At 35.0% G+C, this 25,267-nt stretch overlaps 1 protein-coding gene across 8 annotated transcripts in view; it reads right to left on the bottom strand.

The window, feature by feature from the left end:
• Nucleotides 1-25,267, bottom strand: part of GPHN (gephyrin) — a 526,998-nt gene that overhangs the window by 258,613 nt on the left and 243,118 nt on the right. For all 8 annotated transcript variants that reach the window (XM_055538377.1, XM_055538378.1, XM_055538379.1 and 5 more), the window contains exon 5: nt 2,305-2,399. In XM_055538377.1, the coding sequence (XP_055394352.1) occupies nt 2,305-2,399 (95 nt within the window). The remainder of the gene's footprint in view (nt 1-2,304; nt 2,400-25,267) is intronic.

The following is a 25,267-nucleotide window of genomic DNA, read 5'->3' as shown; positions in this document are numbered from 1 at the left end:
GAAAAATATTCTATTAAAACTAGGATGAAATATCGAGTTAGCAATAGTAATCATAAAAATAAACCCTTTTTTGAGTACTTACTATGTGTCAGAAATTGTTTTGGAGCTGAGGATGTAAAATGAATAAGATAAAGCAGCTGATCTTAACACAAATTTGTATTTTATACAAATTAGGTAAAACAGACAAGAAAGTAAATGATTATAACATAGCATGTGCTATAACATAAGCATGTACAAAGCCTCAAGTACATACAAGGCAAAAATTCTATAGAAAGGAGGCATCAATTTAATCAAGGCTATTTAAAAAAATTTTTTTTAATGCTTTCAAAAGCACAAAAAAAATAAACATTAAGGGAAACAGCCCATAATTCCTTTTCCATAACTCATGTGGACTACTATCTCTGTTTCAATTTTGTAAATAAACGCTCAGTTAACAGGTAATGGAAATAAAAGTCAGAAGAATCTGTTACCATGCTGTATATACGTTTTAATTTTCAAAGCCTTCAGCCTAAGAGTGATGAACTCATTCCAAAATACTTAAAATCAGCTCCTATTAATTTATTTTCATTCACTGGGCAGGCCGGTACTCAGTAATTATGTGAATTTAGAAGGCAGAGGAGACATTAATCCAGAAAATTTTTCAGTAAGGCAAAAGCGCTGTTTCTATACTGGATCAGGAAAGCTACATTCAGTTTAAGAAGTTACCTTAACAGTTATAAGGAAAAAGTTCTCCAGATAAACGGGGGATCCTTAAGATAAGGACCATGTCTTACTTTTCTTTCCACACTTAGTATTCCTAATGGCTAATGCAAGGCCTGACAAATAGATTATTTTGAATAATAATAATTCAAGAGTTTGTTGAATTAGATTTTTATTATAAAGTAATTAACAAGAGATGAAGTTTAATTCTATCTTGACTATATTCCTTGCATACCAAGAAAGAGTTCTTATATTCAAGGACTACTACTTAATTCCATAGAGAAAAGGAACCAGAGGTGACCTGTGATCTCCTATGGGCAGGTACTATAAGGGTGAAAAAAGAACAGCATAAGAGAATCAGTGTAAGTTTGTTAAAGACTAGCATGGACTTTTAAATTAAAAATATCAAGTTACTTTAGTTCTTTTCTTGGTCTTATTATATGAAATGTTATAATATAGTACTTGTAACAGGAAAGAAAGTACAGTAACTGATGACCCACTCACTTTTCCCTGTAGCTGCACTTCAAGTGCCTGCCACTTATAGGATACAAACTTAGTCTAAGTAACAGAAAGGGCATTATAACTCATTCTATGCATTAAATAGACATATTTACTTTTATATTCATTTTGCAAACAGGATCAATAAACAACTGTAAATAATGATAGAGAAATCCTGCCAATTATAAAGTTACTATGTATTTTCTAGACTGCTCTGAGATCAACTATGTAAATCAAAGGTCATTAAATCAACAGATTCTCACTGAGTTGACAGTTCTGTCTTTACCTTAAATGATGTCTGTTGTTCCCGTTAAAGGGGATTTTAATCTAATAATTACTAAAATAATAAAAAATAACTAAACTATCAAATTGAGGATGGATGTCACCACGTAGGTCAATGAATCATAGTTTTAAATATACTAATTTAATATACTAGCCTTCTCTGGTGACTCAAACAGTAAAGAATTTTCCTGCAATGGAGGAGGTCCAGGTTCTATCCCTGGATTTGGAAGATCCCCTGGACTAGGAAATGGCAACCCACTCCAGCATTCTTGCCTGGAAAGCCCACGGACAGAGGAGCCTGGCAGGTTACAGTCCATGTGGTTGCAAAGACTCTGACACAACTGAGTGACTAACACTTTGAACATATATTACTGATTTTCTTTTCATGACCATACATCAATATGCCTATTTACAAACGGAAATTAAGTTTCTAACCTGTAAGCACCTATTAAAAGACTCTATTGCTTAGTTTTATTAAATTAGGATTTAATGACAACTAGGGAAAATTAATTGATGACTATAATCTCAAAAAAAAGAATATATTGCATCTTAAAAAACTGGACTCTTCTTGGGGTTATAATTGATTACTTTCAGCAGTAATATGATATTTTCTAAGTTTCAACATAATATGCAAAAAAATAAAATAAAAAAGGATAAAGAACTTGAAAGAAACTGTGGCCAAGATTTAGACAGGATGCTGAGACTTTGGGAGGTGGGGGCAGAATTAAGTGGTATGACTATAAAGTTTCTTAGGTTTCTCAGTCTATTGTAGTGATTACTGGTGTGGAATTAATTTTCTTTGCACCACTTTGGTGACTTTCTTACCTAGAGAGCATGCCCAGAGGTGTAACATTAAGTGATCCCATCAGCATTGCCAGGGCCATCCCTGGTGCTTCCCGTTCTATTACTTCTTTTGTGGCCTGTAATTAAAGATTAAATAGCAGACTGAGTGAAATTAACCAAAAATAAGGAAGGCAGAGTAGCAAAATTAACTTAAAAAATAATTATAGATCATGCTATCTATTAATATAAACCATACTTTGTAGTGCTCCAATTTTTTTTTTTAAGGCTTAAAGATTCAATTCTTTGGGACCACTGAATAAAAGCTGAAAACCAGGACATTGAGGGAACTTTTATATTAGTAGATCTTTCTTATCCCTTATAACTCAGAAGTGTTTGACAGCAATCTCATCTTGCTTAATAACCTTAATTTTAAAATTAAGCCTCAGGTTGTTAAAATGGCTCAACAGATTTTCACAGAACAAGAAATCTGGGTATTTTTCTTTGTCTATTACTCTTGAAATAATTAGTCCCTAAAAACCTGAGAACCCCTTGTATCTCTCCTAGCTCAATGATTTTATGATATAATACAGGGAACTCAACAAATCATCAAGTCAATTTTCTCCATAAATAGGGTAGAAGAAAAACTCTAGATTCTTTTCCAAATCTTCAATATAAATTATATACCTGTTTTAAAAAGGAATTAATAAAGTGATAGGCTTTAAGTATATAAGTTTTAAGATAGGGCATTCTTAAGTATGGTTAAATATGGAATAGGTATTGAAGGCAAGAAAATTTCATTTTCTAAAGGTCAACCGAAATATGTATATATTATCATAATGTGATGGTAAAGATAAGCTTTATGCTAAAGTTGGGAGTGAAGTACATGATTTAATTCATTTCTAATCCTCTTTTTACATATGTACCACGCTATAATAATTGGGAGCAACACAGGAAGAAAGCTTGCAAAATAAAGTATTATAGTAAATAAGAAGAAAGGCAAACAAAATAAAAAGCAAGTTATGGAAAACAGAGTGAAAGGTTGATATTTCAATATTTCATTAGAAGTAGAGTGATCATCCTAAATAAGGCCATTGCTCTAGGCAACCTTTACATTGATAAGTGTCTCATCTAGCCTAATAACCTACATTTTAAAATGAAGGCGCAGGTTGCTATAATAGTTCAATAGATTGTCAGAGTAAGAAATCTGGGAAGAGCAGTTAAAATGTGACACTATGTGTTACATCCAGTTGATGTTATAAACAAGCTTTTAAGATGCATATAAATTACTTAGTTATATAGGATAAAGGATTAACAGATGATATTATCTACTGGTTCACTGAATCCCAGCATAATATAATATTTAATAGTCTCAGAAATTTTAAAGAAAAATTAACACTAACATAATGCTTTTCAACAAAACCTGCTTTATAAATAAAGGGCCAGCAGGAAGGAAAAATGGACATTCTTAAATTCTTAAGTTTGGAAGTTAACCACTTTTATTAAAATATACAGCTAAAATTTGTTCAGCTAGTATACAGAGTCTACCCCCATGTTTTCCAAATTCAATAAATCTGGTATGATTTTGAGGTCTCCAGGGAAGAAAGTCTATTTCCATGTTAAAATTGCTTTACTGAAGCTTACAACTTCTTCGGAACCTTAAAATCTTAAAGCCCTAAAAAATCAAGAAAGGCATGTTACTGAGAACGATCTTAAGAGAGCTCTTTGCATAGAGTTTATATTGATTTCATTATCTGTTTGAAAAAGTCACCTAAGCAATGTCTGACATTTCATGAATTTGTAGGTCCACATAAAGATGATGTACTCCAAAGTAGAGTAGCATGCTTTATTTAAGGACAAGGAAGAAAATATCAACAGATAGCTAAGAGGAAGTCTTTCACTTAGACACTTCAAAGCACAGCATTTATCCATCCATACAACAAATACTTATTAAGCATCTACTATGTACTAGGTAGAATTCTATGCAATGATACTGCAACAGTGAATAAAACAAACTTATACAAGTATGTAAACTCACTGTCATCTAGTATGTGAAAAATTAAATTGACAAATTACATATGAGAATTACCTAAAGGACATGCAATTCATTCATTTTTCTAGATCCTCTAAGATATACCATGGATTTGGCTAGACCATGATGGTCTACTTGGAAAGGCTTGTCCCAATTTTAAAAGAATTGTTTTATTGGACTTTGCTTTTGTAGTATGGAGTGGGATACAATTAAATGGCTTGGCAAAACTCATATTTATTAGGAAGTATTTGAGGCAATTGCTCACCACACTACACCAAGGTCTTCTTTAGAAGAAATTCTTTAAGTATCACAACTAGAAATGGTCATTCTTTTATGATACCAGTTTGTTTTTAAAATTATAATGATTGTGAATCAAGTTATCCTTGAGAAAAGAGACAAATTTATGAATTTTTTTAAAGTAGGCTTACTGAATACATGGGGCTTCCCTGGCAGCTTAGACAGTAAAGAATCTCCCTGCAATGCAGGAGATCCAAGTTTCTTGCCTGAGTTGGGAAGATGCCTTGGAGAAGGTAATGGCTACCTACAACAGTATTCTTGCCTGGCGAATTCCATGGACAGAGTAGCCTAGCGGGCACAGTCCATGGGATTGCAAAATGTCAGACACGACTGAGCAACTAATACTTTCACTGAACACAATCTAATTTCGTCTTATTCTTCCTTGCCCTATTTTTCCACATTTATCTTACTAAAAATTCTGCTGTGTTTTGTGTATTTGGCTAAGTCATCTTAAATATTTTATAATGTATCAGTAAATATATGGATGAGAGATGGATGAACGTATGTATTCTTACACAGAGGACTTCCTCTTTTCCAATGTAATTTAGGAGAGACAGCTAATTCTTTCCCAAGACTTTCTACAGAATGTTGGCCTATAGACATAAATCTTGCACAGCTGAGAACATAGGAGGAAAATACATGTAGAGCAGTGATGCCACTGAAAGGCATTGGTGCAGACTGAGGAGGGAGACTCTAGGACTAGACACAAACCAACGCTTTTGCTTATATTTTCTTAAATAATGCGCAAATATAGTTTTTCTTACATCTACATCAAATGTATCTTTTCCCTGTTTGGTGTAGCAAAATGATCAACATCTGTGAAGTCAGACAATACCACCACATTGCTAAGGTCCTGAGAGTAAGGACTGGATCTGGTGAAGCCCCTACCATAGTGGCCAACATATAGAATACATACTCAATCAATATTTGTTGAATAAGAGGAGTGAATAAATGAACCCATATAGCTTTGAAATCTGGCCTTATCACTTACTTGCTTTGTAATTAGAACAAAATATTTTACCTCTCTGAGCTTCGGTGTACTTACAAACAAAATGGAGCTAATAATTAAGCATACCTACATTTTATGAGAATTAAGTTACATGAGTAAATCACCTAGCATAGAGTAGGTATTCGATACTCATCAATTTTCTCTAGGCCTCTGATTTCCAATCTTACATCTTCATAGTTTTTATTATACCAGTTAGAAAAGAGATACAATTCAAAAATCCAGAAACCAAACCTAGCAACAGTGGTTGAGAACCAAAGGTGAGGGGAAAGAGAAGAGAGAGCAAGAACCCAAAAATAAGAACATTGGCAGTGGTGGGCAGGAAGATGAATACTGAAATCACGGTATCTAAAGGAACAAACAGCCAAACAAAGTAGAGATTAGAAGAATAAACAGGAGGGCACGAGCTGGGTAGAAACATTTGTGAACTGTAAATGGGAAGGCTCAACTAGAAGGCAAAGAGCAGGAAAATAAAAGTTAATTTGGAATAAAATAAGAAAAAATATCTGTATAGTTATTAGAAAATCCAAATAGAATAGTAGTTCTAACAATTGTAGCTTTATTCCTTTGATCATATATACTAGGATGATACATATAGATAAAAGAAGGTTATTAGTATCTATTAACAAGTAGATAACAAGCAATCATTATCTATTCACAATCAATGGCAAAAGAGATGCCATTAAAAGTATGAAATCATTTTTCTTATTAATATTTAGCTTAAGTTGTTTCCCACTTTATTATTAATTTGATTACCACATTCTTTTTATCCTTGAGAAATAGTAGAAATTTATACTCTTACTTCAGATATAACCCTTTTTGCACTAGTAGATTCCGAAACAATGAGGTTTACTTAGATTTACCTTTTACCTACACTCTTTAAATAAGACATTTTATTGTTAACTTTTAGATACTTGCTAAACTTTGAAGGTTGCAACTTCCATGGAAAATCACTTATTGTGATCTTTTTCTTTTACCCTTGACACTTTGAAGATAACATTAAAGTCAAAAAGATGCTTCAAAGACTGCTCAAGTTGCAGACAAAAAAAAAAAAAAGGGTGTCATAAATAATGATTCCATAGCCCAGGGAACCTGTCAACGAAGTCTGGGTCCATTTTTACCTTCATAGAAAAAAATCACTTTGAAAAATGTTATTGCCAACAGGCAATGATGTTCAAGTATGCACAGAACATACAATAGGTAAATGTAAATGTGTAGAAATTCCTTGTATGTATGGTGGTAGTAAAAAATCACACAGTAGAGTGCTTTTATTTTTACAGACATACTTTAGTTAATTAGGTATACTTTGTACATAAATATTTACATAATTGTTACTTAAGCATACAATTTCCTAACAATTACTACAGAGTCTTCTGCTAAATACACAATTTTAAATAACAAAGACTATCTTTGAAACACTATTAAACTTGCTAAGCTCTCCAGGTGGAATATGATTACAGCAGTGGTTCCCAAACTTGAGTGTGCGCCAGGATCCCACAGAAACCTTGCTACACAATGACTGCTGGGCCATGCCCAGGGATTTTGATCCAGAACGTATAGTCGGGGTCTCAACATTTTCATTTCTAACAAGTTTCCAGGTTATGTTTGTGATCCTGGTCAGAGGACTATACTTTGAAAAACACACTGCAGACAGGAGAAATGAGATAGATTAATGATAATGTGCACAACTTGCTGTAATATTCATAATCACCTTATATTCAATTTTGTAAAACAGACTGAAATAAATTTAATGATCCTTCATCAGAGCAAAATATAGACCTTAGTGAGGAGATAAATTAGATAAAAATACGCAGTTTAATGCCAACTAATTAAACTTGCCTGACTCTATTCACTAATGCCAGCCAACTACATAAATTTTATTTTACACTGTAAAAAATGGTTATAATAAACAATCCATATCTTGTCCCTATAAGTATCCCAGGGTACAGAGAAGTTATTTTTAATATATTTTTCCCTCAGGACTATATCCAAGTGAAGTCATTCAGGAGTGTCTGACTCTTTGCAACCCCATGGACTATAGCATACCACGCTTCTCCATCCATGGGATTTTCCAGGCAAGAGTACTGGAGTGGGTTGCCATTTCCTTCTCCAGGGACCGTCCCGACCCAGGGATCGAACCTGGGTCTCCTGCACTATAGGCAGACGCTTTACCGTCTGAGCCACAAGGGATGAATAAAATTTACATAGAGGACTCTTAGGGATGTTCAAGGAACACAAATATAAATTTACTCTTTTCTCCCCTCAATTAAGAAGCACAGTGGAAGTACAAGTCACATTATTATAAAGGCAATTTCTATTTTAATTAACTGAAGACACTCATTTACATATTTCATTAATTTTATATTACTAATTACAAACATCTTTCAACCAATCACAACATATCAGTGAATCAACAATTTGACCAAATGCTTAAAGACTATTGCCACAAAGGAGAAGCTGCAACCAAGTAATGAAAATATTAATAGTTATTCCAGTTTTACTTAGGAGATATATACCTATTTGTAATGTATTTCTTTTTGGAGCTTTAGCTTTCTTAGATATTTACTATTCTAAGACTATTTCTTAGTCTTTTTCCACTCCTAGAAGAAGCAGAAAACTTTTCAAAATGGAGATACTCCATTATGTTTTTCAGTTAAAGCTATACAATACTTAAGTAAGATCTGGTTATACTGAAAAAATCAAAGGAGATGGTAAAATAAAAATCTAAGTACCACAGGCAAATTTATCTTCCAGTCTGTTCAATGAACATGTACTTTACAACAAGCATGAGATGCTGAGTGAAGAGTCTCTTGTTTCCAGTGTTCACCTCAGTTCCCATAAGCACCACCGAGTTAACATAACACCTGCTAGTTAAGATTTTAGTGTTTAAAGATAAGTATTTTTGTACATGGCATCCCAGGTGGCACTGTGGTTAAGAATCTGCAGAGGAGACGCAAGTTTGATCCCTGGGTTGGGAAAATCCCCTGGAGGATGAAATGGTAACCCACTTGAGTATTCTTGAACGGGAAATCCCAGGGCAGAGGAGCCTGGAAGGCTACAGTCCAGGGGGTTGCAAGGAGTCGGACATGCCTGAGCAATTGGACACATCTCTTGTATAACATGGCCCTAAAGCAAGCCAACCAATTTATCTAGCTCAACCATAGGATTTATTATAATGTTAGCTGTACAAATATATCGGGGGTGATTAAAAGATTTCTAAGTACTTTATGAAAACTCTTACCCCATTTGTTAACATTTAGATCCCAACCCTTGTTAAAGAACCAAGTTGAGTACATGTACAGAAGTAAGTACTCCTTGCTGCTGCTGCTAAGTCGCTTCAGTCGTGTCTGACTCTGTGCGACCCCATAGACGGCAGCCCACCAGGCTCTCCCGTCCCTGGGATTCTCCAGGCAAGCACACTGGAGTGGGTTGCCATTTCCTTCTCCAATGCATGAAAGTGAAAAGTAAAAGTGAAGTCGCTCAGTCATGTCCGACCCCCAGCGACCCCATGGACTGCAGCCTACCAGGCTCCTCCGTCCATGGGATTTTCCAGGCAAGAGCACTGGAGTGGGTTGCCATTGCCTTCTCCGAAGTACTCCTTAGTGGGTACTTATTGAGTACTTTCCTTACTCAGTGAGTACTTTTTCACATTATTTGTCTCATTTACCTAAATATTAATAATTTGATAGTCAAATTATCAAACAAATAAATAAGGTAACTCAAATGAGTGAACTATTTTTTGTAAGAGATTTTTCACAAGAATAGCATTTATCTTTATAGTCTAATAAGTAGTCTACAAATTGCACTACTTTTTATCTCATTACAGGAAAATGTGAGAAAATAGTGGTATTTCTACAGATTATTCACATTTTTATATATGCATTGCACATTTATTCATTTTTGGCATTATGTGAAAAACAATAAAGTTCATCTTTATTGTAAGTTGTTGGTTACGTCTTTTAATCTATAGAGAACAAAATATTATTAATTCATGCTCTTCAAAGGTTGATATATAGATATGGAAAAATACCCTGTTTCTCAAATGTGAAGAAAGATGAAGTAGAAAGATGATCCAGTTTGAAATTTCACTGAAAGGCTGTTGTCTGGTCAGTTAACTGGGGAATACATAACCCAGCCTCTTTATTCCAACTACTCTGGAATTCTGTTATTTTTAATGTTATTAGTGGTATATAATATAAGTAGAAACATAACAGAAGCTACATAAAAAAGCTACCTAAAAAGTCTACAGATTGGATTTCCACTTTATTAATGATCATACATAATTATTAAGTTTCCTCACAGCAGTGTTTTTAATGGTCATATAACAATATAAGTTAAGCTGTGCTCAAAAATCTTAGGTCAGAATAAAAGAAATAAGCTCCTACTTTAGGCTCATAAGTACTATTTGCAAATGACTCACTAACAACTGATTTTAGAAAAATTAAAACTTTGCTCTTTGCCTAAAGATACAATAATTCTCACTGGTGGATTCTTTAGAAAGCATCCACATTAGAAACATGTAATTATCACATCTGAAGTTCTTTTTCAACAAAACTAGATTTTTACCAAAATAGGCACTTGTGAAAAAGGGAGCGAAAGAAAAAAATGAGTGAGGTAAAGGAAGCAGAATAAGTGGAAGAACTGTTAAGAAAAGAGAAAAATCAAAAAATAGCTCATTCTTATTTTAAATATTATTATAAGGTGTTCTATTTTGTCTTCTCATACCACCCTCAGTTTTAAAATTACAGGCCAATTGGGAAATACGAAAATGAGTACAGTGCTTCTTAAAAGCAAAGAAACCCAATACCGCTACTGTACTGAGATAACCTTAACTTAGAAGAAGTCCAATAGTAAAGATGGGAGAAAAATCTACATCCATATATATCTGGAGACTATGACATGGTGTGCATGCGTGCATGCCAAGTCTCATCAGTTATGTCCTACTCTTTACGACCTTATGGACTGTACCCTGCCAAACTTCTCTGTCCATGGGATTCTCTACGCAAGAATACTGGAGTGGATTGCCATGATCTCATCCAGGGGATCTTCCTAACCTAGGAGTCAAACCTGCATCTCTTAATGCCTCATGCATTGGCAGGAGGGTTCTTTACCACTAGCACCACCTGGGAAGCCCAGGACATGCTGTAGCTTGAATTAAATAACTTGTTTTCTTATAGTTTTGCTCATCTAAAGATTCATTTTAAACCTAATAACCTCTCACTTTATGATTAGGCCTTTTATTCATTCTATAACCTAATCGTCTTCCATTATTCACATATTAAACAAATACCAGCTTTTGTTCCTATGCTTCCAGAAATTTATCTCTCTTTCTCAGCTTTCCATTTGTAAAAAGGGGCAATCATATTTGTTATCCTTCTTATAAAACTAAAGTGTTAACACAATAAAGCAATTTTTAGTTAACTAAAAGGGTGTCATAATATTTTAATGCTAGTATGATAGTTAACATTATATATTAATACAACATAAATTTATAATGCCATGTAAAAGCTCTTATTTCTCTTACTACACTGAAAACATAAAAAGGAATACTATTACTAAGCAACATAATTCAATAATAGGAGAAATATTCACATCAGAAGGTTTTATTTATGATGCCTTTCTTACAAAACATCTATAGATATTCTCTATTTAAATACTTAACAGATTCCTATACTACGTAATACAGAAGAGATACTTTATTATCTTTTTGTAAGTGAAGAAACAGACCCACTAATAAATTTAATGAATAATGCAAAGCCAGTAAATCAATAAAACTTAAGCTTGTAGACTCCAATTCTGAAATTAATCCATTAAATCTAATCGCTATGTGCTTTCAGTTTAAAAAGCACTATACCCTATACAGACAGAGGAAGGATCTCTGTACTTTGTTTAAATGCTACAGAATATAAAAATGCATAGCACCATTCCTAACATGTAGCAAGTGCTTAACAAATGTTGAATACTGAGATTTGTACTAAAACACAAATCTAACGTCACCTATGTTGTGCAAGTTGCTATTATGCACTACAGTCAAAGAAAGTGTGAAAATTGAACAGCTCTCTCAGAAGCAGTATAGAAGTTATGGGCATGTTTGTTTTCGAATGTGTGTGAATTACCAGAAGATGTATTAAGAATGCAATATGCCAGCAATAATCTTGAAAACTTAATGAAGATTTATCAAGAAACAGCAGTTTTAGAGATACCAATTACCAGGAATATAGCCTTGGACATTACCATAAAACCTCCAAAGTAAATTGGGAAAAGAATGTGAGAAGATTTTAGATGTATTTTGAAGAAAGAAGAACTAACAGAACCTTCTGCATTTATGTTTTCACCCAAAGGCCAACAAAAAACAGCAATGTAATTATATACTTAAGCAAGATGGAAAAATGTAAGTATCCATAACTACCTGTGGTAAATAAATTGTTCAAACTGATAAGCCAAACAAATAAATATAATTTTTTTTAATTTCCATAACAACCATAAATTACAAATTAAGGCTGTAAAGGCAACATCAGCCTGACAAGAGGTCAGGATGGACTAAGATCCAGGATGCTGTAAAATAATGGAACACAAAGAGGCAACATTTGACTAAACTCAAATTAATGCTCTACTTCTAATATTTATCATAATCACTTAACACAAACAATTATACTTTATAGCAGAAAAATTTACAAAAGTCTCAAAAAAGAAAGAATGAGAAATAAATAATTCAGTGAGTTACAACCTGGAAGACATTATTTATTAAATAAAATTGATATGTTAGACGAAAATATTTACCTTTATTATAATCGAAAAAAAAAAAATCTCTTAACAAAGCACTTAAAAATAATGAGAGGCCCAATTTTGAAAAACTGTTCTAAAAAGAGGTGCAGCTATCCTATGCAAATGAAAAAGCAAAACCATAGAAATGGAAAAAAAGATCATAAAAATAAAAAGTTCTTAAAAAGGTAAATAATAGCTTTTATATCCACCCATAATTTGAAACATAAAATATTTTATCCTATAATTATGAGATTCCCCCAAGGAATCATAATTTACATGTGAGTGTACCCTTGTGTACAAACACAGGTATATACATACACACATATACATTTTTTTTGGTATGGAACTTTGGGCTGACATCGTAGAATCAGGATCTTTAGTTTAAGCTGTGAAGATCCCCCAATTTTTTCAGATCATCCAGACTATGGTACTTAGAATAACGTAGTTAACTATCCAAAAACCACCTATATTTCCTTCAAGTCTGAGATTTAGAAGTCAAAATAGAGTCTATCCTTAAATAAAAACACTTCATAAAACTGAGGATAATGTATATGCATGTATACACACAAGTACATGTCTCAGGACTAGAGTTGAGTTCTTAAGGTTAGGGTTATAGGCAACTGAATAGTTGACTTAATTAGGGCAGCTGGTCGGAATAGGAAGGAAGAAGTTAGTTCTACCTACTGAAATGAAGTGAAGTGAAAGTCGCTCAGTCGTGTCTGACTCTTTACAACCCCAGGGACTATACAGTCCATGGAACTTTCCAGGCCAGAATACTGGAGTGGGTAGCCTTTCCCTTTTCCAGGCCAGAATACTGGAGTGGGTAACCTTTCCCTTCTCCAGGCCATCTTCCAACTCAGGGATCGAACCCAGGTCTCCCGCATTGCAGGCAGATTCTTTACCAGCTGAGACTGGCACTAAGCAAATCCCATCACCTAATCAAGAATGAGTAGATAGAACCATTTCTACCAACATGTAGACAACATACACAAAAATACACACATATATACTCCTGAAGCTGCTCATGTATTGGGTTGGCCAGTACAACACTGCTTCTTTCAGTGCTACTTTGATGTTCATTTTAGCCCACATATATGCTTTATTAAGTGCCTACCTGTTCTCTATCTAAATTTTAGAACAAGTTTATTAAGAACAAGTGAACCTCAAAATAGACACTTCACACATATATGTCACAAAATGAAAACCTGTATAAAATAATTTCCAATATAACTTATTAATACTTTTAAGATATATTCTATTATCTGCTTTATTCCAATTCTGTTTAAAAGCCTGCTGTCATTCCTATGTAAGTGATCTGTCCTTTCTCTCTGGCTAGTTTTAAGATTGTTTTGTTTCTAAAGTTTTACTTTTACGTGGTTAGGCATCGATTTATTTCATTTATTCTTCTTGAGATACATTGTATCTTCAGGATCTGTAGATTCATGTTTTTTTCATCAGTTCTATAAATTTACAGCCATCATTTCTTTAAATCATGGTCTTTCCTCCATTCTCTCCTTTGGGGGGTTTTGATATATTTTGGACCTTTCATTTCACTCTCCATGCCCTATTTCTCTATTTTTCCCATTATATCATCTCTCTATGTGATAGTTCTGATATGAGATAATTTCCTCAGGTACATATTTCAGTATGCTAATTCTCTCTTCTACTGCTCCAATCTGCTGTTTTATCTGTCCTCAGATGTAAAATTTTTAACTTTTATTTTCTTATTTCTAAGAATCCCATTTTCTCCCCTTTGCTAATTCATAAATGATGGTCTCTTGTTATATTTTTATCTTTGCAAGTATGTCTTTGTTCTTCGGGTATTTCATCATCCCCTAGTGAACCCTGGATCTCCAGGGACAGTCTGATATACTTCTGCTGTGTCTGTGTCCTTTCTGGTTTAGTATTTGTCCTAAACAAATTCCCCTAATATGAGCAACAAACAAGAATGGTTACCTGAGTCTTCTCTTACATTTTGTATTTGACAGTTCTAGCAGTCATCTTTTCACTCCACCTATTCATTGATGGTTTTGCTGCCTTACTTGTGCTTGGGGAATTTATATGTCCTTTGATAGGATATGCCTCAGAGGGTATGTTCTTTTACTGGGCCAAGTTTTTCCACAGTGGGAAGGTATTTCAAAGTACCAAATCAAAATATATTTAGAAATCTATATTCAGAAAAAAATTAAAGCTATTAATAAAAAGCATTTAAGCATAAAAACATTTGCTTTTTCCTAATCTTAAATAACCATATTATTTTTTCAGTTAAAATCTCATCTTTATATTAAGCTTCCTTGGTGGTTCAGCCTGGATCTGCCTGCAATCCAGGAGACACAGGTGTGATCCTGGGGTCGGGATGATCCCCTGGAGAAGGAAATGGCAATCTACTCCAGTATTTTTGCCTGGGAAGTCTCATGGACAGAAGAGCCTGGTGGGCTACAGTCCACGGGGTTGCTAAGAGTCAGACAAGACTTAGCAACTAAACAATAAAAACTTAATTAAAAAGTCACCATTTTATGCTCTTATTAAACACCTGTAATATGCAAAATATCCATTCTAAAGGAGATCAGTCCTGGATGTTCATTGGAAGGACTGATGCTAAAGCTGAAACTCCAATAGTTTGGCCACCTCATGTGAAGAGTTGACTCGTTGGAAAAGACTTTTTGATGCTGGGAGGGATTGGGGGTAGGAGGAGAAGGGGACGACAGAGGATGAGATGGCTGGAAGGCATCACTGACTTGATGGACATGAGTCTGAGTTAATTCCAGGAGTTGGTGATGGACAGGGAGGCCTGGTGTGCTGCAATTCATGGGGTCACAAAGAGTTGGACACGACTGAGCGACTGAACTGAACTGAACTGAATATGCAAAATGCTATGGTCCTAAATATTCTAACACAAACCAGGAACTATGAAATTTGAAGACAGGCTTTCTGTAAATAAAATAAGAGCTTTCTACAGATGGTCTTAAGTTTTCTTTTCAGTTACTAATCATCATGAGAAATAGGACATCTAAAAAGGCTTTTACATTCTACCCTTCTTTTAAGATTGATCTTAATTTTGACCAGAGGGCATCCAGTTGGGGAATGAGAAAAGAATTTAACTTGTAAGAAATATTTTCTTTTAGAACATTTGTGCAAAATCTCTATAATGAGATTATTACATGCCGGGAGCCAGCAGGGGAGATCCCACCCATGACAAGGTCATATGGGAGAGGCCTGTGGGGCAAGGCGAATCAGGACTCGAGGGACCCCCTGGACCTGCTTGAGCATCTACCCCAAAACCAGAATCTGTTTGTTTTACTATTTTACAACTTTCACCAACTCCTATGAAATTAACGGGGGGTTATCCCTGACCACTTTTCTCTGAAGGAAATCAACTTAGAGCTCTAGTTAATAAGCCTCCTGGGCACAATAGGAGTGTTTCAATCCAAACCCCTCAGACGGCTTTCTAACTTGCCTGACAGGTTTATCTGGACTCCCACAGCTATGCATATGATTGTTTACAGCCTCTCAACCGCGAGAGGCATGGGAAGCTTAAGATATTCAAATAATACAGAGCCTTTTGAGGAGTTAAGAATTATTAGAATAGAACTGGTGAAGGATTTCATTGTTGAGCCAATGCTTGCTGCCAAGTTTCCATATCCCTTACCCACTGCATCCCTGGGAGTATATTAATTAATATAGTTGGTATATAGAAAAAATAAGTAGTGGCCTTGGTGTTAACAACTTTAGACCCTTGAGGTAATAAATTCTTTCCTTGCTACAGTCCACTGCACCTTTGCCCTATAGGAATGCAACTTTATCTAGTGCTTTCGGAGTGTAGCACCAAACTAGAAAAATTACGTTTAGAGAAAATAAGTTTTCTGGTTAACTAACCTTTAACAGAACAAAGAGTCATAAAATGTTAACAGGCCTCCTGGCCAGAAGATGATGTAAATCACCTAAAGCCTTTGTATACGATAAGTTTGCAGAAAAGAAAGCCTGGTCTCGATACGGGTCAAGGACTGCTGACTTTGCATGACTCTGCACCCCCTATTATCCTCTATGTACAACTTAAGGTATAAAAGCTCCTTTTGAAAATAAAGCTACGGACCTGGCTTCATCAGAGCTTGGTCTCCCCGTGTCATTCTTTTTTCCTTTACTCTCCTTTTCTCTCTCTGTTCTTCTTTCAGGATGACTACTTGGAATACAGGGGCTCTCTGAGTACACTTTTTTGCCTGGGCTTCTAAGACCCAATTGGGAAGGCGTCCTGCATCTTCACCAGGGAGAGGGTGTCCTGCGTCCTCACCCCACCGAGAGGGCGCCTGCGGCCTCTGTGAACAGAGCAAGTTCCGAGTCAGGAGCTTTATTAGCTTTCTGTGTAAATCAAGGAAGATCAAGCCTCTTTCTCTCCCCTTTTACCTTCCTTATCACCGACGCCATCCTCTTGAGGGAATCCCTGGATCCTACTGGGGCTGGACCCCGGTAATTACCTCTGAATGCACAGTAATAAAACATCTATTATTGTAATATGGTTATGAATAAACCAAAGAAAAATTGATTCCTGAACTTCTAAAATGTTTTTATGCTGCTGATGGAAAATAATTTCTATTTCTTCATAAATACTAAATATTACAAGAAATCTAAAAGCATTCAGAAAGAAATACAAAGTCTTCAGTGGTTTGTATTTTATAGATATCCATATACCTGATATATCTAACCAGTGAACTTTTCAGGTATTGATTTTGATGTTTATGGAATTACATACTATTAAACATACATGAACTGTGGTGCTGAGAAGACTCTTGTGAGTCCCTTGGACTGCAAAGAGATCCAACCAGTCCATCCTAAAGGAGACCAGTCCTGGGTGTTCATTGGAAGGACTGATGCTGAGGCTGAAACTCCAATACTTTGGCCACCACATGAGAAGAGTTGACTTATTGGAAAAGACCTTAATGCTGGGAGGGATTGGGGGTGGGAGGAGAAGGGGACGACAGAGGATAAGATGGCTGGATGGCATCACTGACTTGATGCACATGAGTTTGGGTGAACTCCAGGAGCTGGTGATGGACAGGGAGGCCTGGCGTGCTGCGATTCATGGGGTCACAAAGAGTTGGACATGACTGAGTGACTGAACTGAACTGAACTGAAATATACATGAAGAAGCTTTGCACCAAACAGTTTCTGTATCTGAGGCAACTGACTTTGCTTAATGTTCTCTTTCACTTCACTAGATCTTCTGTGCTACGCATGTATTGTGTTAGTGCTTGTCAGCAAGACAAGAAATACTTGATGTAGGAGACAAGGGGAGAAAAAGAGAAAAAGGGTTTCAGAGACTGGTTATTAGCACCTGCTATTGTCATTGCTGGTATTCAAAACTGAAGGAGTGAAACTTCCTCCACAGAATGCTTGCATAAGGAAGCTACATTTTCCTTTGCAAGGTATTGAATATAATCTACTGTTCTTCGAGAGAGAAAGGAAAAATAAGAAAAAGAAAAATTATATGACAACTTGCTTGTTAGGAGATGTTGCCTACAAAAAGTCTCCTGATTGCAAAGACATTTAGATCTTCTTATTAAATATAAAAAGAACTTGAAGTCCAATAAAGGTATGACAGAAATATTGCCTTTTCAGGTTAACCTTTACCAAAGAAATATATTATACAACTTTATTTCCAGTTGAAGCTTTCTCAAAATAAAAACAGAATTTCAGATGTCACAAGAAAAAAGTATATTTATTACTAATAAAACAATCTGAATAAAATGATTTAGTCATATTTTCCTTTATTCCAGATCTTACACTTTAAAATATCTATTTTTTTCACTAAATATATTTTTCAGAATGAATACAAGTAAAGCAGAATCTTTTAAAATTGTTCATCATTGTTAAAAAAAAAAAAGTTAAATCTGGATGTTATTTCTATTTTACTGCTTTTCTCCTGACATGTGAAACTTTGATATTCCCATAGCCGTATTGTCAAAATAAATAACTTTAGTAGGACATCAGGTGTTGGGAGAAAAAACAGGTTACTAAAACTTATCTTAAATGTAGCACTTTAAAGAGATTACTTTAAAGGAATCACTGAAGTACTGACCAATAGGAAAGAAAGTAATTGCTCTCAAGTTTGAAGGCACATATCAAGTTAGGAAGGACAAATAAATTCCAAGTTCAAATGACTAATCAAATCCATAAAGAAAACCATGAATATCAACTGAAATTCCTGACACCCAGAATTCAAGTGAGCTTTAGTTGACAGTGAGAATAAATTAAATTAACAAACATTTTCTGTGTTAGTATATAGTTGTATCTTGGAATGTGTGGGGGTAATGCCTCATTGTTCTTGCAATTAATTCAAGAACAACCTCTTGAACACTAATTATCTATTTATCTAGTCATTCTCTATTCTTTCACTATAAAACCAATAAACTTGGTTTGAGGTAACCCTGTATATTAACAGCTACCAAATCACTAATCTGTCACTGAAGGCCCTAGGTTTTAAAATTAAAGAGATTCTTATTGGCATTTAAACTATTACCAGAATCCTTTAGATGTGACAAGATATTAAATAGAGACATTCTTAATCCTGAATCAATAATGCTTGTAAGAGGCAAAAGCATTCCCTCATAAGCAATCACTCTGACTTTGAACATTTTCCCTGAATAATTAGAAGAAAATAACAAAAATTTGTGGATGATATTAGAAGTGCATGTTTTGCCAAATGCCTTTTTCCCTCTTTTGGAAAGTAAGTTCCTTGAGAGCAAGGATTTTGTGTTACAGACACCTAACTGGCACAGAGTTAAGCCTTTTTCAATAGATTCTGAGAGAATTGTTAGATGTACTGAATTAATTTCTCTTTTATTCATATAAAATAGTACAGTTTACACACCACCCTTGAGAGAACTGAGACAACAGCCACTCAAATCATTTTCTGTGTTTGATAATTTAGATGAGGAATCTTGGCTAAAATCACCCAAAATTTATTGAGTTAACAAGGGAAAACATTATCACTTAAAGGACTGAAAGTATTTTTTCTTAAACACATTATTAGCGCATTTTTAACTACTCTAGTTTTAAACCCCTTGATGACAAAGAACAATCCTTTCCAATCTTTGTAACTCCATTAAGGTCTAAGACACTATGATGCAGAGTTCAATTTAGGTAGAAAGCTAGGTATTCAAATTGAAGACCAATAAATTGAAATGAAATTAAAAGACGTTTGCTCCGTGGAAGAAAAGCTATGACAAATCTAGACAGCATATCAAGAAGCATAGACATTACTCTGCCAACAAAGGTCTGTCTAGTTGTCTATGGTTTTTCCAGTAGTCATATTTGGATGTTAGAGCTGGATGTAAAGAAACTGAGTGCTGAAGAATTAATTGATGCTTTTGAACTGTAGTCTTGGAGAAGACTCTTGAGATTCCCTTGGACTGCAAGGAGATCCAACCAGTCCATCCTAAAGGAAATCAGTCCTCAATATTCATTGGAAGGACTGATGCTGAAGCTGAAGCACCAATATTTTGGCCACCTGATACGAAGAACTGACTCATTTGAAAAGACCCTGATGCTAGGAAAGACTGAAGGCAGGAGGAGAAGGGGATGACAGAGGATGAGATGGCTGCATGGCATCACCGACTTGATGGACGTGAGTTTGAGCAAGCTCTGGGAGTTGGTGATGGACAGGCAAGCCTGGCATGCTGCACTCCATGCGGACACAAAGAACTGGACATGACTGAGTGGCTGAATGGAACTGAATTCCTGTTCCTATTACTGGTTCCTATAAATATAACCTGGATGCCTCATCTCAGTTCCATTAACTTTAAACCTTGCCTTTCAAACACTTATCTCTTCTCTTCTTTTAAGTCTTCATTATTTCATTTCAAATATTTTTTAAGTTCAACCTTCTCCAGAATCACTTTTGCTTTCCTCAAACCTCCAACATTTGTGTTATTTCAATTTTTTCTCCCTTTTATTCTTACAATAGAGGGTCTTCTAAATCTCACTTGGTCTTCTATGGCCTTTCTAAAAGTTTATAATTTCTTCTACTCCTAATAAAGTATCTTGGACTTGTTATCATACTAATGTTGTATCATGTAAATGATGTAGTTTCCCTGATGTCTTTGCTACTAATTTAATTTCTTCTTAGACAAAAGTATTAAATACTACTGAATTCACTTCTAAGTAAATACCCAAAAGGATGGAAAGAAAAAAGGTACTTGCACAACAATGTTCATAGCAGTATTAATAGTCAAAAGATGAAAACAACTCAAGTATCCCTCGGCAGATGAAGAGATAAACTATTGTATATATACACAATGGAATATTCTTTAAAAATGAATGAATGTGTGATATATGCTACAACATGAATGAACCTGAAAATATTATGCTAAGTGAAATAAGTCATATAGAGAAAGAGAAAAATTTTATGATTCCACTTTTATGAGGTACCTAGAATGTGCAAATTCAGAGACAGAAAGTAAAATAGAGGTTACCAGGGTTGTGGAAAGAAGGAATGTTTAATGTACAGAGTTTCTATCTGGGATTTTGAAAAAGTTCTAGAAATCTATAGTGGTGATGGCTATACAGAAGAGTGAAAGTATTTAATGCCACTGAATTGTACACTTAAAAATGATTAAAATAGTAAATTTTATGTTGTGCGTATTTTATACATTAAAAAAATTACCTTTATTACTAAATTACCTTTATTACTAAATTACTAAATAAATTACTAAATAAATTACCTTTATTACTAAATTACCTTTATTACTAAAAGAAAAGAAAAAGGAGAAAAGAACCAACTATGCATACCTTTTTCTCTATTCCCTGTTTATCACTCTCTTTTTAGCTTTCCCCTATTCCTTTTCCCTCTCATTTTTTGAAAATAAAATAAAATTTAATATGGATACTCAGCATTTTCTGCACTTCATGCACAGTGATGTGGATACAGATGTACATAGAACACTTCAAGTCTACATACACACACATGCACGCATGTAAACACTCCCCAGTTTAATCTCCTTAGATTCCTGAAGCTGAAAATTTCACAATTCTTCCCTACTTCTTGTCTGATCTTGTCATTCATTTAAATATAAAGGAATAAGACAATAAGCTTTACATGCAGATAATTTTTATTTCAATTTTTTCTAGATGCCAAATACTAATATCAATTTAAAAGTTTACCTACACACAAGAAAAAATAATCTAAAATTTAGGAGGAAAAGATAAATACATCAAAAGGTTCTCTAAATGATAGTACATAAATTATGGAGTGGCAGAGAAATGATATTCTCAGGAAAAAATGGAGCAGAGTGGAAAGTTACTTTAATCTTACCTACAGAGAACTATAAGACAATTAAATTTATTATTTTTAGAGATGATACTTGAAAGTTTCAAAAAATCATTCTGGTCTTAACTAGAAAGGATAAAAGTAATAGGAGCAATTTATCCTCATGAAGCCCTGAAAAAATCAGGGAAAACAAATTAGAAAACAAATTTAATATATGGAAAATTACTGATAGATCCCACATACAAGGAACAAAAAGCACATAGTATGTGATATGAAAAGGCAACTGAAACAAAGATGATAAATGATTTAGAAAGAAAAATATATTCCTAAATAGAAGGAAGAATGTAGAGTTGTATAAAAAAGCAGAAAGGATGGTGGCAGTGAATTTAAGTCAGTTTAGGAGTAAATTGGACTGGACTTTAATAGTAAAGGATTTTACATTGCTAAGATATGTTTGGACAATAAGTAGGCAACACTTCTCTTGGAAATAAAATCTGATTAGGATTACAAGACAACAGATGAACACCACCAGAGATTTAGCACAGAAGTATAAAGGAGGCAATATGGACCAAACAGCAAGTTGCAAGGCTGAGTACATAGGCGATAAACGCAATGTCTCAAGTCAACTAACTGGGCAGCCATGTGCAGCAAATAGGTAGAGAAGAACAGTAGTCAAGCATATTCAGTCAGCAGTCCAACTTAGTGGCTCAAGGCAAGTGGAGATAGGTAACAGAAGTGTTAAACAATCTGAACCTACTTATAATATTACAGGCATAGACTGGGTAGGGCAAGATCAGGCAGACAGACAGCACAGCACTTGGAAGGCCACAGTAGAGGAGAATGGTAGGAGAGCAGATAAACAATGTTGGGCAGTCTAAAAATGCTAAAATAGCAGATGAATATGTAGTATCAGGCCATTTGCTGATGGACAAAGCACCAGTGAGTGAAGAACGCAAATCATTCAGCAGATAAGTAATGGGGGCAAAAAGTAGAGACAAAAAATCAAAGGCAGTCCAACAGGAAGACAGAACAGCAGAGAAGCGATGACAGATCATCAGAAGCAGTTGGGTAGGGTAGTGAAAAGCTGTCAGCAGGGGAACAAAACACCATTCAGGAAAAGATGAGATTAAGAGTGAAGCAGTCTCCTGAATGGAGTGTCTTCCATCTAGGAAAGAGTCATCAATAAGCTGCACATGAGAATCCACAAGAGAAATAGCACATAAATGGAGAGAGCAGATGGATCTGAACTCTATTGCCCAGGGGTACGAAATGACCCTAGAACATAGATACATAACAATCCACAAGGAAATTAAACAAATGGGATAAATGGGTCCAAGCATTTTTTATGATGATAAAATAAATCAAAACACTAAAAATTATTAATCTGGAAATGGTCAGCTGGGATTGAAGTCTTCGCTTACCCCTTTCTGGAGCCCACAAAATGGGAATGTTGGGAATTTCTGCAGCAGAAAAACAGAAGAGAAAAGGGATTTCTGACTCCCAGTTTGAGGAAAGCAGGTCAAATTTAGGGCTGTGCAAACTGGTTCCGGGAAATAGGAATCAGTCTGAACCTTCTCCCTTCCTCAGAACTAAGCCACTCCTGAGGTTTGGGAAAGGTTTAGGAAGCCCTTACCCCATCAATCCCCACAACCTCCCCTTTCACACTTACCTCCAGTGCAAACAGTTTCCAGCAAGGAGGTACTTAGGAAAATTCACTCTCATCTTTACACCATGGCAAAATTTCAGGATGGCCAACTAACAGTCCTTCCTGTATAGGCCAAGTTCCTGTTCAATGGGATCCCTTCCACCCTTTGTGAGTGAGCAGAGGGGACAGGTTACTAGAAACTACCTACCTCTTTTAAAGTGGTAGAGAAAGGAGGCAGGGGTAGTAATAAAATAAATAGTAGTATTAGTAAATACCTTGATGATCTCATCAGTTGTGATGAATTTTAATTCCATTAAGATGCTGATGACTCTAAAGAAAATAGTATCTCTAGCTCAGATTTCTCTCAACTCCAGATGCACGTATCTAACTGCCAGCTTAACATCTCCCTTTGGATATCTAAAGGCAGTTAGAAATTTCTATGACCAAAGTAAAACTCCTGATCTTCCTCCTCAAACCCACTCTTTCCACAGTCTTCTCCATTTCAGTAAATGGCAAGTCCATTCTTCTAACTGCCCAAGTCAAAGTCTTGGTATCTACATGGTAGGCACTCAACACATTTGATTCTAACAAGTGTTCATTTCTATAGGGCAACTCCTTTTTCTTATTAAATTCTCAGAAAATTCTTCTGAAATGTTCTGACTTAAATTCTCTGAATACTCTTACATACTATAAGCTTTTGAATAACAGAGCACAGGCGTGTACACAGTAGGTAGGAATGTTCTAAAATAGAGGTTGGCTAACCATAGCCAATGCGACAAATCTTGTCTGCCACTTGTTTTTTGCATGCCCTGCATCTAATGTTAATCTTCAAATGTTTAGATGATTTAAAAAAACTCAAAAGAAGAGTAATACTTCATGATACGTGAAAATTATGAGAAAGCCAATTTTAGCATCCATAAATAAAGTTTTATTGGGGGCAGAGCAGGGCCCATTTATTGATATCATCATATAGCAGCTTCTGTGACAGGCTAGCATAGTTAAGTAGTTATGATAGAGACTATAAAGCCCACAAAGCCTAAACTATTTATTATCTCTAAATATTTACTTCCTCTAGAGAATAAGTTTGCTGATCCCTCTTCTAAGGTATCTTATATTTAGAAGGCAAACAGTAACAACTGAAGTTTGAACAAAGTGAAACTAGAGCATTATTTTTAATATTGCTGCTACTATTGCACAAGATACACCCATGAGGGAAGGTGCATTTATATTAGGATTGGCTTTCAGTATTATATAAAAGCTGATCTCTCATTCCTCTAATTATTAATATTTAATACTGATGGTGATATTCATTCATCACCCCACAGAGCAGTCCAATCTTAAGGGACAGGATACAGTATAGGTAAGCCTTGAAAAATACTAAAAAGGAAATATATGAGAAAGGGAAGTAAATAGGACCCACAAATAGAACTCATATCAAAGCATGCATATCCCATAATTAGCCAAACCTCTAAATACCATGTTTAACAACAGTGGGGAATTAGTATAATGTGAATCTCTTTGAATCTCATCAATAGGGTTACACTAAAGTGTCGTCTTTTATAATTTAGGTCCCCTATAAATTACAGTGTTGAATCTTTGAGAATGTGAGAAACATTATGATAAGATCGCATTTTTTTATGGGCATGCCACACAGCATGTGGGATCTTAGTTCCCCGAACAAGGATCTAACCCGTGCCCCCTGCATTGGAAGTGGGGAGTCTTAACCACTGGACCACCAGGAAGTCCCATTTTTATACAATATTCAAAACTAAGTTATTTTGTCATTGCTTCAAATTTGCAGAAAAGCATTTAAAAAATTTTTAAAACTATTCAAAATCATCTCCTAATCAAAACTGACCTTTCTTCTCCTCTTATAAAGTTTCACCCTGAGGATTATTACATGCAAGAGTAATATATCATATGCTGCAATCAAACTTACAGGAAAGAATGAAGAGGTGGGGGACAAACACTTAAATTATCCCAATTACATCATCACTATAA

Source organism: Bubalus kerabau, chromosome 10 (assembly GCF_029407905.1).
Source record: "Bubalus kerabau isolate K-KA32 ecotype Philippines breed swamp buffalo chromosome 10, PCC_UOA_SB_1v2, whole genome shotgun sequence".
NCBI classification, from domain to species: domain Eukaryota; kingdom Metazoa; phylum Chordata; class Mammalia; order Artiodactyla; family Bovidae; genus Bubalus; species Bubalus kerabau.
The sequence above is the reverse complement of the archived record's forward strand: the minus strand, read 5'-3'. Positions and strand labels throughout refer to the sequence as shown.